Source organism: Xyrauchen texanus, chromosome 19 (assembly GCF_025860055.1).
Source record: "Xyrauchen texanus isolate HMW12.3.18 chromosome 19, RBS_HiC_50CHRs, whole genome shotgun sequence".
In the NCBI taxonomy this organism is placed as follows: Eukaryota; Metazoa; Chordata; class Actinopteri; order Cypriniformes; family Catostomidae; genus Xyrauchen; species Xyrauchen texanus.
The window spans coordinates 3,320,883-3,336,889 of record NC_068294.1 but is presented as its reverse complement, the minus strand read 5'-3'; the positions used below and the strand labels follow the sequence as shown (position 1 = coordinate 3,336,889).

General features: G+C 45.0%; 2 protein-coding genes across 4 annotated transcripts in view; one reads left to right on the top strand and one right to left on the bottom strand.

The window, feature by feature from the left end:
• The window catches only part of LOC127659496 (lactosylceramide alpha-2,3-sialyltransferase-like), a 64,894-nt gene that overhangs the window by 33,222 nt on the left and 15,665 nt on the right, over nt 1-16,007 (top strand). Inside the window, exon 7 of one of the 3 annotated variants that reach the window (XM_052149350.1) lies at nt 3,156-3,908. The exons of 1 other annotated variant lie outside the window; for it this stretch is intronic. In XM_052149350.1, coding sequence (XP_052005310.1) covers nt 3,156-3,413 — 258 coding nt within the window. In that variant the 3' untranslated portion in view covers nt 3,414-3,908. One more of the 3 variants, XM_052149351.1, reaches the window with a different exon arrangement.
• The window catches only part of LOC127659507 (transcription factor atoh8-like), a 29,656-nt gene continuing 22,179 nt past the window's right edge, over nt 8,531-16,007 (bottom strand). Inside the window, exon 4 of the transcript XR_007972545.1 lies at nt 8,531-8,544. The gene's annotated coding sequence lies outside the window, so the exon portion shown is untranslated. The remainder of the gene's footprint in view (nt 8,545-16,007) is intronic.

Sequence of the window (16,007 nt, the reverse complement as noted above, 5' to 3'; positions counted from 1 at the left end):
TGTTCCTGCGACATCTGTTCCAGCGGAGCACGTTTTTTCCACCGCTGGGCTAATTGTACCTGTGCAGGTAGACCGACTCCTCTTTTTGAACAAAAATATGTAGGATGTAGCCTATGTTTAAGTTTCATCAGTCGTGGTAAATATACAGGATGTCTATTTTCTGTAGCTTTGAAAATAAAAACTAAGCCGTTCGTTTTTGTTGTTGTTTCAAAAGCACTGTTGAAATAAGCTGCTAAAGTTATATTGAAGACAACGTTTAATTAAAAAATTACAGTTGAATAAAGTAGCCTAAAAGCAATCACGATGAATATCAACACCTTTTTGTCACAGTTTTTATTTTGTGTTGAAAATATCCTTTAAATTGTATTCATAATTCATCAATAATCATCATGTGTTGTTCAATAATTTAAGTCAGTTTTACTCTGACTAAAATGTCATACTTTTAGCCAATATATAGGCGATGTCAGCAATCACCTGATGAAGTACATGAAAATACTGTAATCAGAAATATACATAACATTATGAGAACACTATAGAATGTTGTGAATTATTTTTGCTTGCCCGTGTTTCAGCGCGCTGTTAGAAGCGCATCCACAACAGGAGTTACACTCTCTGACTAAAGCACGTAACTGCATTTGCATCCTTTAGTGCAGATACAAGTTGTAATGTTACGTTATGTTCTGTATCTAGGATATCTGATTAATCTCATAGGATGCGTCATAGAATGTGCTTCAGCTTACTGGAGTTAATTTATTCTGCAGCTTCACCTAATGCAGCTATTCTATTTCAGATGTTTGTTTTTCGATAACATTGATGCAGCATAAGCAGTGTTATTTTTTATAGTTCATGTTTTCATAGACATGTTTTCATGTTATTTTATTTATTTAACATTTTCATAACAATCTTATAATTTTTTCATTATCTCCATGACGGACACGCCCCGCCCCTCGAGTACTCGTTTTTGAGACCTATCAACGATCGAAATAAGAAATCAACAAAAATGCCCATCCCTAATACATTTCAGAATTTCTTAGTATTTAAGTATTTCCCCTATTGATATTATGATAGCTTGTACTCGAGCTGGCCTACACTTAGAGTTGTTCAAAACCTGATGATACGTCTTATCCATGTCAAATCAGAAATAATTGTTAGATGCATAATGAAAAGAAATTAGCGGTCATGACATGGTTTTTTAATAGTCAATAAACTGATTAAAAAAAATCTAATTATTTGGTTTAATTTGTTATTGGACTTATCTACCAGCTTAGTTATCGGTATCGGCAAAATCCAATATCAGTCGACTTCTAGAAGAAATAGGTAAGATTGTGCAGTATTTCTTGGTCACAAATCAATTAAGCAAATTTGTGACATTGACAATGCAACCTTGCAGAGAAGTTCATTTTTCTTTGCTTCCATTAAAGCACACAACATACTCTTTGGAGTATTCTCAAGTCATGTTGTATTACATGATATTTAGGTTTTGAACATCTTTTGGAGTTCATGGTAGTTTGAGTTTATGCTGCCATTAAAGGCAGAGAGATGCATACTGAATAAATGATGATATTCATGCAAATTTCTCAAGCTTTTACTAAGATCGGTACTCTGATAATATGATTTACATTTATTTATTTATTTATTTTTACATTAAATTATAAAGCAGTGCAAAATGGATGCATTTTCACAAGCGGACTTTTGACTCCATACTGGATTTTCGAGGAAGTTTTCACAAGGGCTATATATCGGTAACGATAAGATTTGGAGTCAAAAGTCCACTTTGTGTTTTCTCTAACACTGTTTGTTGTGTGTTGGTTCAAATTAGAAAAATGTTTGTAAAATTTGTCCAAAGTAAATTGTCATTGTTATTTTTGTAATAGCTCTTGGGTAAACAAACAAACATCATCAAACCACAACTGACAAATGTTAAGACAGTAGTTATTACATTTTTTTGGTCACGCCTACCTTTGAAACAAAAACACTGCTTGCCAATTTTTTTTTTTTGCTGATTTCACACATGCTCAGCATCAGTCAATACCTTTTTGTTCCTCATTTATAAGTTGTTTTGGATGAAAGCATCTGCTAAATAACTAAATGTAAATGTAAAAATGTAAATGGCAAAATATATTTTGTTATTTTTGTATGTTACTATTTCTGTTTTTGTTTTTTCATTATCATTTTGTGCATCATAATTGTTTAACATTTTTACATTTCTTGAAAAAAACTATAATGGGCTTGTGATAAGGAGGTTGTCTAATCAGCGGGAGAGAGAGATGGGGGCCAGGATGCCAGTTCGAGAGAGAGAGAGATGCACGTGTTGTGTTTGTGCATCTTTGTTTTGTTTGCTGCAAAGCACTTATGTTATGTTTGAGTTATTTTCCGTCATTAAAAGTTTTGTTGACTGCTCTGCCGGTTCCCACCTCCTCCTTGCCCATCCTTACCCTTTACATTAGTGCCGAAACCCAGGAGGGAGGAGGGATGCACTGTTGAAGGGTCGCGACGCTGAGGAGGTATGGTACGGTTGTATTGGAGCAGTTTCCCAGGAGACGGAGATGCCGCTGCCGTCCGCCAGGGGGTGGAGGAGCTCGCTGCTGGCCGCCAGGAGGCGGAGGAGCTGCTGACGTCTGCCAAAAAGTGGAGGAGCCTGCTGCTGTCCGCCAGGAGGTGATATCCAGTGCCATCGCCCGGCTTCGCAGAGGACCGCCAACCTTCTGTCTGAGGACCAGGCAACAGTCCAGGGACCGGCGAGCCACTTTTTTTCTCTCTCTCTCTCTCTCTCATTCTGTCTGTCCTGCTCATCTCTCTCTCTCTCTCTAAGTTTCCCAGGAGATGGGGAAGGACGGCCGAAAGGTTGTCACCTCCTTGCCCATGCTGTGAAACTCGTTACAGGGCTGTTTAATGTATAGGCATAGTTTTGAAGGCGTAGATTTGTTTTGGTGGTTGTGATGGTAGGGTGACCGGGAAAGTTACAAAAGCTCAACATGTGTACAGGGAATTACCAGGAAAATGTTTAGAGCTTTTTGTAGTCAAGACTTAAAAATATGTTGCTAAACAGAAATAAACGAACTCTGAGAAATATTCATTGAGTAAAAAGTGTGACCTGGTTTTTCCTATATACTGTATATTTTCAAAATGTTGTCATGTTTCTGTTTCCTCTCCAGAATGTCCCTACTTTAGGCATATCGGCTATCAACATGGCCACATACATATGTGATGAGGTCAGTTTTGCAGGCTTTGGCTATAACCTCACCCAGAAAGAGGCTCCTCTACATTACTTCGATGACCTACCCATGACCGCCATGTTAAAGGAAGCCATGCATGATGTTCAGACTGAGAAAGTTTTCCTCAAACATCTCACAGCTTCAGGCACCATTACTGACCTAACAGGTGGAATACACTGCAACTTCTGTTCAAGATAAATGCATCCGGCACTGACAGACCATTTTTATGGACCAAGGTCTGACTATAGTGCATGGGAAAGGTGTATGCATATCTTAAAGTCCCTGTAAAGTACCTTGAAAAGCACAGCTTACTTTAAACTGTTGAGGTATTTCGTAGTGAAAAATGAAGTTGGGGCGGGACTTGTTTAACAGCTCGTGCCACTTTTTAAAATGGCCAATAAGCGCAATCACACGTACACTCACACACATTCCTCTTTCCAATGTGCTGTTGTTAGAATTGAAACTGTTCAGAAACTGAGCCATCTCAAACTAGTTTGGATGCTTTTCCACTTACTTGAGATCCAAACCGTGAACAAACTGACATGGTTACAAACAGATCAGAAACAAGCTAATAAAACATTACAACTAGGGCTGTCAATCAATTACAATCTTTAATCTGAATTAATACAAATATTATACAATATATTATTATACAACATATACAAATATTTGCTGAGAAAGCCCCTCATATAACAATAAATCAATATATAATAATGAAATAATTATAACAAAAAATTCTATATATATATATATATATATATATATATATATATATATATATATATTCAGATAATTAAAATGCATTACATTCTTGTGGCAGAAGAGTTCATCATTGATAAGACAATACAAAAAGTGGCTTTAGAATACAATGTATTGTTTACTACCATATTATTGATCATAAGTCAATCATTGTCACACAGTTCACAGCAATCCATTTCACAAGTGAATTTATCAATCAGTTGGAGATTTATTATGAGGGCTTGTTTAAGAAGCCGTCAATTTACACCTGCGTCAGACATTTATAATTTTTTTTAGAAACAAGTCAGTGGTACGCATAGTACACAATACTACAGATATATTTTACAATAATGCCAAGACATTATATTCATTACATAGTGCAATGGTTTTCATTGCTTTGGAGTTGTTGGGAGGTACAAAGAATATTTAAATAATATTTTAAGTCTTTACAAAAAAGTTTTTTTTATATATAAGTGTAATTTATGTCTATAAAAAAAAACTTGGCAAGAAAAATAAACAGATTAATCAGAAAATATTAACTTAAGTTATCAAAACTGTGAAACCAAATAAAACGTCTTTATAAAGCAAAGAAAAACTTTTTTCAATAATAAATTTCTCCAAAATACTACAGCGTGGACACATTCCCATAAAAGGTGAGGTGATGTTTCTTAAATAAAGATTGACTGGGTAAAAACGCTGTAACAGTTTAAAGGACCCCTCCTTAACCTTGTTGGTAATTAAATATTTGTGAGGTAAAGACCATACGACCTACGTCAGACATGCTTGTGTCGCGTCTCGGGTGTGTTGCGTCATAAAAGTAAAATGTTTAGGTCACTGTGTCAAGTTAAATATAGTTTAATACTCAATCTTTAAACATATCTTGTGATCCCTTAGTTCGCATTTGCGCTCCATCAAGTGTTTTAACGCACATTTGTGTTGTGTGTCCGCTGAAGAGTTGTTAATGTTTTCTTCACTGTATAAACTGTGTGTTGCTCACACAGCTGAAATTTCACTTACTGCCCTCTGGAGTAAACAGGTGGTACTACAAGCTTGCATTTCTCAGGAAAGCATTGCGATTATATGCATACATTGTTTTAACGCTTTATTTTTTGTAAAATTAATCGCACATTATTAACATGTTAAATCGACAGCCCTAATTACAACATATGAATTGCGCTACAATTAATAGAAAGAGCAAAGAAGATGTCTCCATGTACATTTCAAGAATCCTCTGAAAAAACGGCTGCATTAAACATCCACCTTTTTCCTACATCCAGTGATGCTTAGTGTGAAATATGGGCGTTACTTCCGTTGTCATGTTAACAGCTGTTGTTGTGGCGTACGTCCATTTATACTTTCGTTAAGGTGTTAGGATTTTTAGAAGAGAGTGTATGATTTTGGGAGGAGATACATCAATCACTATATCAGCGTGTTACTGAACGATAATAAAAGCCATAAAGACAAAGAAAGCGCAAACAAAACCGGCACGCTGTTTCTCCCAGATGCAGTTGAGATTTAATCTAAGGAAAAATGCAACATTTCAAGCAAAGTTATCAGTTGTTTCAGTGGAGTACCTGTGTTACTTCAGCTTCAGATGTGTGTGCTTGTCATCTTATCACCCTGCATGTTGAAATCAGACAGACACACTGAGGAAGAGCTATGAAGTTCTTATACTTGAGTATGTAATCGCTTTTTCAAGTTTTCCAATCGTACGGTTATTTCATTTTAAATCCACACATAAGTTTAAACATTTGTCCGGCGGGTGACTGGTGAGAGGTGGTGCTTCGCTGCCATCAGGACAGTGTTTTAAACCTCAAATGTGATGTGGTTTTTGACTACCTCTGTATGTGTTTTTTGTGACCCCGTTTACAACTATATTAAGCATTGACATTTGCGATTGGATCATCCGAAACATGTCTTACTTCCAGCTGTAAACGGAGTAAAAAATGACTGCAGCTAGAGCTGGGGAATGCTATAGAACGACTTTTGGCAGAAGTCCAACCCACAATCATTTCTTGAGTAAGACCCCCAGAAAAAAGGTGGATAAACTCCTGACACTTTCATTGCGTCTTACTCCTGCAAGCATGTTCCAATCAGAAGTGATGGCCCCTATGCCCTATTCCCTTCAAAGACCATCAATCTGAGGGCTTCAGGGGGCTAAAAACAATTATAATAGTCAATCACAACTCACTTCTGCAGCTATTATTATTGGAAATTCATTTTGGAAAGACCCCACAACATGGATTGTGCTCTCTTTGATGGTTCACCTATGCAGAACCATCAGCACAGGTGAAAACAGCCATGTTCAATGAGCAGATTAATGGGACGGGTGCCTTCTCGTTCTAGAACGCATTTGATTGGACAAAGTTTTCTAGTACAGATTGACATAATGATTTGACTGTGTCTTTCAAGCCGGAAGAGCGAGATTGCAGAATTAAAATGCTTATATCTTTTGAAAATTGCTTTAGTCAACCTTTAGAAGTACACTGGAATATAGATGACCCTAAAGCTAATAGATAGTAAAATGCTTACATCTTCTGAAAATTGCTTTTATAGTACACTGGAATATAGATGACCCTAAAGCTAATAGATATGGACTTAAAGCAGCAAAACTTTGATTTTGATTTCACAGGGTCTCGAAAACATACTGCTGATAAGTATTTTATTTAATTTTATTAACCAGAGTGCTTTTTTAAGTGAAATAAAAATGTATATTTAAAAAGATACTAAAGATGTACATTTAGGTAATCTTAAACTTGTATTTTTTATCTTAATGTCTTTTGTTTTAACAAGATGTTTTGCCAAAATAAAAAAAAATCATGTCAATTTTTCGAGACTTTGGCAATAATTTGATTAATTGAGATTCTGAACTGATTCTAACCATTTTACTCACGTTTCACACATGGACTTGCATCATTTATAATAAAACACGTTTTCCAGTCCTGTAAAGTATGTTTGTATTTATTCTGTTCATGTATATGTTTATGTCATTTGTAATATCAGAACTGACACAAGAGGAACTCCCATTATACTTGTTTACTTCTTTTTGATTGGTTCTAAGCCTAGATATGTCCACATAAAGTAGACCAATTCAACCATGGCTACTCTCTGTTCCCCATTTTCTCAGATATACAGTACATAATGTCCAAAACGTTCTTGCTTCACAGAGTAAGACAGTCTCATTCTTAAACCCCCAAAAATCTTATCACAATATTCCCTGTCTGATTTATGCCTGGGTGTTTCTTCAACTATGGGCACGTTGAGTCATGTGACGCAACAACATGACATCGATTTCCTTGAAGTGCTCCTATGGACAGCACCAACAAAAGTGCCTCTGGTAAGAAACCTCTTTATGTTTTTTTCATTGAAACCTGTTTGGTTGTAAAGAGTATAAAATAATATGCCACATTAAAAAAATCTGTTAATTTTTCAGGTTTCAGCGCCATGATAAACATGTCCAAATACAGTTGAAGTCAGAAGTTTACATACACCTTACCCAAATACATTTAAACTCCTTTTTAGGAGAAAAACATTTCCTGTCTTAAGTCAGTTAGGATCACTACTTTATTTTAAGAATGTGAAATGTCGGAGGCATGGGTAGCTCAGCGAGTAAAGACGCTGACTACAACCATTGGAGTCACAAGTTTCAATCCAGGGTGTGCTTAGTGACTCCAGCCAGGTCTCCTAAGAAACCAAATTGGCCCGGTTGCCAGGGAGTGTACAGTCACATGAGGTAACCACCTCGTGGTCACTATAATGTGGTTTTTGTTTGGTGAGTTGTGCGTGGATGCCGTGGAGAATAGCGGAAGCTTCCACACGCACTATGTTCAACAAGCCACGTGATAAGTTGCGAAAATTGACGGTCACAGACGCGGAGGCAACTGAGATTCATCCTCCACCACCCAGATTGAGGTGCAGCACTTCGACACCACAAGGACTGCATGGGGGATAAGAAGAAAAATTTTGAAAATGTCATTTCACTTTTTCAAAAATTGAAAAGTGAAATGTCAGAATAATAGTAGAGAGAATTATTTATTTCAGCTTTTATTTCTTTCATCACATTCCCAGTGGGTCAGAAGTTTACATACATATACATTAATATTTGGTAGCATTGCCTTTAAATTGTTTAACTTGAGTCAAATGTTTTGGGTAGCCTTCCAGAAGCTTCTCACAATAATGGAATTTTGGCCCATTCCTCCAGACAGAAGTCAAGTTTGTAGACCTCCTTGTTCTCACATGCTTTTTCAGTTCTGCCCACAAATGTTCTATTGGATTGAGATCAGGGCTTTGTGATGGCCACTCCAGCACCTTAACTTTGTTGTCTTTAAGCCATTTTGCCACAACTTTGGAGGTATGCTTGGGGTCATTGGCCATTTGGAAGACCCATTTGTGACCAAGCTTTAACTTCATGGTTGATGTCTTAAGATGTTGCTTCAATATAGCCACATAATTTCCTTCCTCTTGATGCCATCAATTTTGTGAAGTACACCAGTCCCTCCTGCAACAAAGCACCCCCACAACATGATGCTACCACCCCCATGCTTCATGGTTGGGATTGTGTTCTTTCAGCTTGCAATCCTCACCCTTTTTCCTGCAAACATAATGATGGTTATTATGGCCAAACAGTTACATTTTTGTTTCATTAGACCAGAGAACATTTCTCCAAAAAGTAAGATATTTGTCCCCATGTGCACTTGCAAACTGTTGTCTGGCTTTTTAATGGCAGTTTTAGAACAGTGGCTTCTTCCTTGCTGAGCAGCCTTTCGGGTTATGTCAATATAGGTGTACAAAACCCCCTGTTGATTTCATGACATCATGGGTGGGCGGGGCTACGGACATGCCCGGAAAAGTTTCGTCTTATCTAGAGTGTTGCAATGAGACAGATCATACAGTTTGTTCACTTTAATATGCATATTCTTGTGATATAATTAGTTATGTGTTCTACGATCTAAGTTTTTTAATTAATTTATAGCCGAACAGATATGTAAAACTCAAAATATGCCATTGCAATAGTAACAAGCTATTCAATTCTGTGATATTTGCACTGGTATCATCATTGCATGAAACGGTTTAAGCATTGTTGTAGACAATATATAATGAGTAATTAAGAATTAGTGTTTATTATGATACCTTAAGTTCATCTACATTGCATTGCTTAAGTGCTCCGCCTTGTGGCCATTTGGGTACATTTGACTCTGCATTACTTTAAATGTTATATATTCATTATTTAGACTTATTCATTGGAATGTACATTCAAGCAGTATAAGATTTGTTTAGTTTATTGAATATATTGTTCATTGTTATTCTTTATAGGAGGACACCTTCTTAAAATATTAGATATTTTGTTTACACATTTAGAAAATCATAAAAATAAAAGTCCTAGCTTCCACAGACCAATTTCACCTCAGGTGGAGAGGACACCTTCTCAAGGTGTGAACAACAATGTTTCAGGACATTCTGATGTTGTCTTCCAAAATAAGAGCTCCCCAAATCTCGAATATTAGATGTTTTGTGTACACATTCAGAAAATCATAAAAATAAAAGTCCTAGCTTCCACAGACCAATTTCACCTCATATGGAGAGGACACCTTCTCAAGGTGTCAACTACAATGTTTCAGGACATTCTGATGTTGTCTTCCAAAATAAGAGCGCCCCCCCCAAAACTCATTACCTTTTTTGTCCATACGTTCAGAAAATCATAAAAATAAAAGTCCTAGCTACCACAGACCAATTTCACCTCAGGTGGGGAGGACACCTTCTCAAGGTGTGAACTACAATGTTTCAGGACATTCTGATGTTGTCTTCCAAAATAAGAGCCCCCCCAAAACTCATATATTACCTGTTTTGTCCATACATTCAGAAAATCATAAAAATAAAAGTCCTAGCTTCCACAGACCAATTTTAACTCAGGTGGGGAGGACACCTTCTCAAGGTGTCAACTACAATGTTTCAGGACATTCTGATGTTGTCTTCCAAAATAAGAGCCCCCCAAAACTCGAATATTAGATGTTCCCCTTCTGTCGCGGTCTAGGGGTCTCTCTTGAGCGCCGATATCCACCTCTGATCTATGAAAAAAGGCCAATGAGAGTTGGCAGCCAGTATTTGCATGTCCCACCCCCGGACATACGGGTATTTAAGCAGCGCAAATACGGGAGTTCATTCAGAACATTTCTTCAGAGCCGATTCTACGGCGCACAACAGCGGCTTTCTCCTGTTTGCACAGCTGTGCATTTCCTGCCCCTGAGTGCTTCGACAGTGCAGATTATAAAGAACTCTCACGAGTCCTTTTCTTTCATAAAAGAGTGATTTTGTTTAAAAGAATAATTTCCTCTAAAAGAGCAATACACAGCGGCGTTGAACGTCCTTTTAAGGATGTGTTGTTCCTGGATGCGATAGAGTACTCTCCGCTTCCGACGGCCACAGGCGTTGTCTCGTGTGTCTGAGTAGCGATCATACCGAGGCTGCGTTTGTGGATGGTTCATGTTCTCACTGCGAGAACATGACCATGACAACGTTGCAGTCGCAGTTTGCTTACAACCATAAGCAAGCCACTCCAGCCGCCCCCCGCATCGCTCCTTCCCACGGGATTGAGGACGATGCGGCTGGCGATGGAGGCGATTCGGGGATGGTAGCGGGTGCAGCTCCGCCGGGTACGCCCGCGCCTGCGGTACGCCCGCGCCCCGGCACGCTCGTTGACTCCCGTCCCCGCTCGAGGCGGCGGCGACTCACCTCACAGCCAGTCTGCCTTCCCTCTTGTGATGGAAGCAGACGAGTTTGCCGTGGAATCGGAGGCCGTGGTATCTGATGCTGAGGACTACTCTGGGCTGCCGCCTTCGGGCCTGCATGCCCAGGAAGAGGCCGACGCACAGATGTCCGATATGCTTTCCCGGGCAGCCAACAGCGTGGGCATGGATTGGAACCCTCCATCCTCCCCACAGCCATCACGGCTGGACGACTGGTTCCTGGGTGCTGGGCGCCGCTCACAGCCTCGCCCCGATCCTGTTCTTCCCGGAGGTGCATGATGAGCTGACGTCTTCGTGGAGAGCACCCCTCTCCACTCGTCGCACCACCACCTGCTCATCCGCCCTCGCCACCCTTGACGGCGGAACGCGCCAAGGGTCCACGGCGATTCCCCAGGTGGATAGGGCTGTTGCGCTCCATCTATGCCCCGGAAGCCCTACCACCTGGCGGGGCCGCCCTGTACTCTCTTCCCGGACCTGTAGAGCAACATCCTCGCTGACCGCGAAGGCCTACAGCGCCACCGGACGTGCCGCTTCAGCCCTGCATTCCATGGCTCTCCTGCATTTCCACCAAGCCAAGGCACTGCGAAACATGCATGGGGGTGGCCCTGATCCCGATGCGCTGCAGGAACTGCGCTCAGCGACCGACCTCGCCCTGAGAGCGACGAAGGTCACAGCGCAGGCGCTCGGGCAGGCGATGGCCACACTAGTGGTCCAGGAACGCCAGCAATGGATGAACTTGGTCGAGATGCGTGAAGCTGACAAGACTCGCTTTCTCAACGCCCCTGTCTCCCAGTTTGGCCTCTTTGGCGACACCGTCGAGGACTTCGCCCAGCAGTTCTCCATGGTGAAGAAGCAGACGGAGGCCATTTCCCACATCATGCCTCGCCGCAAGCCTGCCGCCACGGCCCATGCCCCGTCTGCTCGCCGAGGGCGTCCTCCCGTGGCCAGAAGACCTTCTGCTCCGCCTCAACCCGGGCCCAGCTCTCAGCCCCAGCGTCAAGCAAACCGCGGGAAGCGTACGCCCCCTGTCTCACGGACCCCCTCGAGGACCCGGAAGGCTCCCAGGCGCTCCTGAGACAACGTACCCAGAGTTCAAGAAGTTAGCTCCGGAGGTGGTAAGACCGCTCCGTCCCCCGGTGGAGGGCCGGGAGGAGAATCTTGTGTTTTTTCATTTGCCGCACCCCTCAACAGGGGCTGCGGTACCCAAATTCTCAATAAAAGAGCTATTTCCTTTGTCTCTGGGTCATGTGGCCCACAAATGCCGTTCTCACGGCACTCTACTTTCAGGCCTCAACAGTCCCGGCTCCCTGGACGCGGTGCCCCCGCCCTCAGCCCCACAACTGTTCCCCCGGCCGGCCGGTTCAGATGAGTCCAGAGGACGCCAGCATCAGACCTCCTCCTCAGTCACGAACCCGCCCCCCGCCGGGTGCGCGGAGCAAGGTAAGTGCTTTGAGTTTATTCTCAGCACCAGAGCCTCGGGACGCTACGTTGCTTCCCGACGCCGTGTTACCTGTTCCGCACTGCTGCGAAGTCCCGCCGTGTACATACAAAATACTCATCCCCTTGGTGCCCCTAGCACGGGCTTTCACTGCCCAACCCGTCACGCTGGCTGCACCGGACCATTCGACTCGGTTACGCAATTCAGTTTGCCAGGTCTCCGCCCCCCTTCGTTGGCGTTCATTTTACCGCAGTGCACGCAAACATGCTCAGTCCCTGCGTGAAGAAATCGCCTGCCTTTTAATCAAGGACGCGATAGAGCCTGTCACTCCAACCGAAACGAAGAAGGGTTTCTACAGCTCTTACTTCGTTGTACCCAAGAAAGGCGGCGGCTTACGACCAATCTTGGACCTGCGAGTTTTCACAATGCTCACCCAGAAACAAATTCTATCTGGCGTCCGGCATCTAAATTGGTTCGCAGCGGTAGACCTAAAGGACGCGTACTTCCATTCCTGTGGTTCGCGTTCGACGGCCAGGCATATCAGTACAAAGTCCTCCCCTTCGGCCTGTCTCTGTCCCCTCGCGTCTTCACGAAAGTCGCAGAGGCGCTCCGAGGAGCTGGCATACGCTCCGAGGAGCTGGCATACGCATACTCAATTACCTCGACGACTGGCTCATTCTGGCCCCCTCGCGAAAGTTACTATGCGCGCACAGAGACCAGGTGCTCAAGCACCTCAGCTGCTTGGGGTTTCAGGTCAACTGGAAGAAGAGCAAGCTCACCCCGGTCCAGAGCATCTCTTTTCTCGGTTTGGAGTTAGACTCAGTCTCAATGACAGCACGTCTCTCCATGGTGAGTTACCACTGCCTGCCGCAAAGCCTTCAAACCCTGGACAGACCTCTGCTTTCTACGGGCAGAAGTACCCTTGCAGCAGGTGTCCCGACGTGTTCTGGTTACAACCGACGCCTCCAAACTGGGTTGGGGTGCCGTGCGCAACGGGCGCGCAGCCGCAGGCCGGTGGAACCGAGGCCCGCTGCACTGGCACATCAACTGCCTAGAGCTGCTGGCTGTTTTTCTTGCCCTGAAGAGGTTTCTCCCGTTAATTCGGGGCAAGCACATCCTAGTCAGGACAGTCAACACCACGGTGGTAGCCTACATAAACCGCCAAGGCGGAGTACGCTGCCTCCACGTGTCACAGCTCGCCCGTCGTCTCCTCCTTTGGAGCCAGCAGCAACTCAAGTCATTGCGCGCAACTCACATCCCCGGCAACCTCAATGCGGTAGCGGACGCGCTGTCAAGACAGAGCTTGCCCGGCGGAGAGTGGAGGCTCCACCCCCAGTCGGTTCAGCTGATTTGGGACAGGTTCGGCAAGGCCCAGGTAGACCTGTTTGCCTCCCAGGAAACCTCCCACTGCCCGCTCTGGTATGCCCTGACAGAGGCTCCCCTCAGGGCAGATGCTCTGGCGCACAGCTGGCCCGCGGGGCTGCGCAAGTACGCATTTCCCCCAGTGAGCCTTCTTGCACAGGTGCTATGCAAGGTCAGAGAGGACGAAGAGCAAGTCACTCTGGTGGCCCCCTACTGGCCCACCCGGACTTGATTCTCGGACCTCATGCTCCTCACGACAGCCCCTCCCTGGCAAATTCCCCTGAGGAAGGATCTTCTTTCTCAGGGATGGGGCACGCTCTGGCACCCGCACCCAGACCTCTGGAACCTCCACGTCTGGCCCCTGGACGGGACGCGGAAGATCTAGCCGGCCTACCACCGACTGTCATAGATACTGTCAACCAAGCCAGAGCCCCCTCGACCAGGCATCTTTACGCCCTAAAGTGGCGTCTGTTCGCATACTGGTGTTCTTCCCGAGCCGAAGACCCACAGAAGTGCGCAGTTAGGTCAGTGCTCGTGTTTCAACAGGAGAGGCTGGAGAGGAGGCTGTCCCCCTCCACCCTCAAGGTGTATGTCGCCGCCATCGCGGCTCACCACGACACGGTAGACGGCAAGTCTCTTGGTAAGCACAATTGTCAGGTTCCTCAAAGGTGCCCGGAGGCTGACTCCCTCCCGGCCTAACCTGTTCCCCTCCTGGGATCTCTCGGTCGTCCTCACGGGCCTCCAGAGACCCCCCTTTGGGCCGCTAGATTCAGCTGGACTCAGGGCCCTCTCTCTCAAGACAACCCTGCTGATCGCGCTCGCCTCCATCAAGAGGGTCGGGGACCTGCAAGCGTTCTCTGTTAGCAACACTTGCCTGGAGTTCGATCCGGCAGACACTTACGTGATCCTAAGACCGCGACCGGGCTATGTGCCCAAGGTTCCTACCACACCCTTCAGGGATCAGGTAGTGAACCTGCAAGTGCTGCCCCGGGAGGAGGCAGACCCAGCCCTTTCGTTGCTGTGTCCAGTATGTGCTTTGAGTATCTATCTGGACTGCACACAGAGCACTAGACGCTCTGAGCAGCTCTTTGTCTGCTTCAGGGGACAGCGGAAAGGGAACGCTGTCTCCAAACAGAGGTTCGCCCACTGGGTTGTCTACGCCATTTCATTGGCTTATCACACCCAGGCCGTGCCTGCCCCCCCCCTTGCGGGTTTGAGCTCACTCCACCAGGGGTGTTGCGTCCTTGTGGGCACTGGCCAGGGGCACCTCCATAGCAGACATCTGTAGAGCAGCGGGCTGGGCAACACCTAACACTTTTTCGAGATTCTGCAATCTCTGAGTTGAGTCAGTATCGTCCCGTGTTTTCTCAGGTCCGAGCCCGTAGAACTCGGTAGCACGCTGACGATCTGACCGAGTGAATCGCTTGCGCCTAGCGCCCTTTCCCATAACCGAGGGAAAACAGTGCGCCTCCGTTCCCAGGAGATCCCATCTTCGGGTCGCTGGTTGACACCTCCCTAGCCCTCGTGGGTCCGTAGTTCAGCGGAGGAACTCGCCGACCCAAGCCACTGCGGGTACCTCAAGTTACCCTGTACTAGTATAGGTGCTCCACAGGTAAGGCCTTCTGTTCGGACTCCCCCTGTGTGTAATGCCACGGTACTGTCCCCTCACGAGCGGACCCCCGTGTCTCCCTAGGCACTTACAGCTGCCTCGGTCGCCGTGCTGTTCGCTACCCCCCCCCACGAGGTTGGGTCTACCACCGCACCAACTTTTCCACATAGGTCCTAAGTTAGGCCATCTGATGTCTTTGCCACTTTTTGCCTCCCCTGCCGGGTAGGTGTGGCCTCCGCAGGGTCTTCTCCACCCTGAAAGAAGGGCTAAGACCCCCTTCCCTCAATGCGTGTAAGGGCCCCGGCCGTAGTTGCTCTATGCGAGAAACATAGAGAGAAAAGAGGCCCAGCCAGGCTGGCCTGTTCCCAGGTTGGCGGCCATCACCTTGTTCCCCCCTCCAGGGTAACGATAAGGAGTCTGATGGCTTGAATGTGGCATTGGGGAAGGGTACGTGCAGCCTGATACAGTTGGTCGTCCTGCACGTAAGAATACCTGCTCGCTCCTGTATCAGCAGTTCACGTACACGGCTCAGCGCATGTCACTTTATAAGTGGACCCCTAGTGTCGCTTCTCTGACACAACATGGAGAGTGCGACAGAAGGGGAACGTCTAGGTTACGTATGTAATCTCCGTTCCCTGATGGAGGGAACGAGACGTTGTGTCTCCCCCGCCACGTCGCTGAGCCGAGCCACTGTTGTGGCCAGACCATTTCCGGCTCCTCAGAAAAATCCTGAATGAACTCCCGTATTTGCGCCGCTTAAATACCTGTATGTCCGGGGGCGGGACATGCAAATACTGACTGCCAACTCTCATTGGCCTTTTTTCATAGATCAGAGGTGGATATCGGCGCTCGAGAGACCCCTAGACCGCGAGAGAGCGACAGAAGGGGAACATCTAATATTC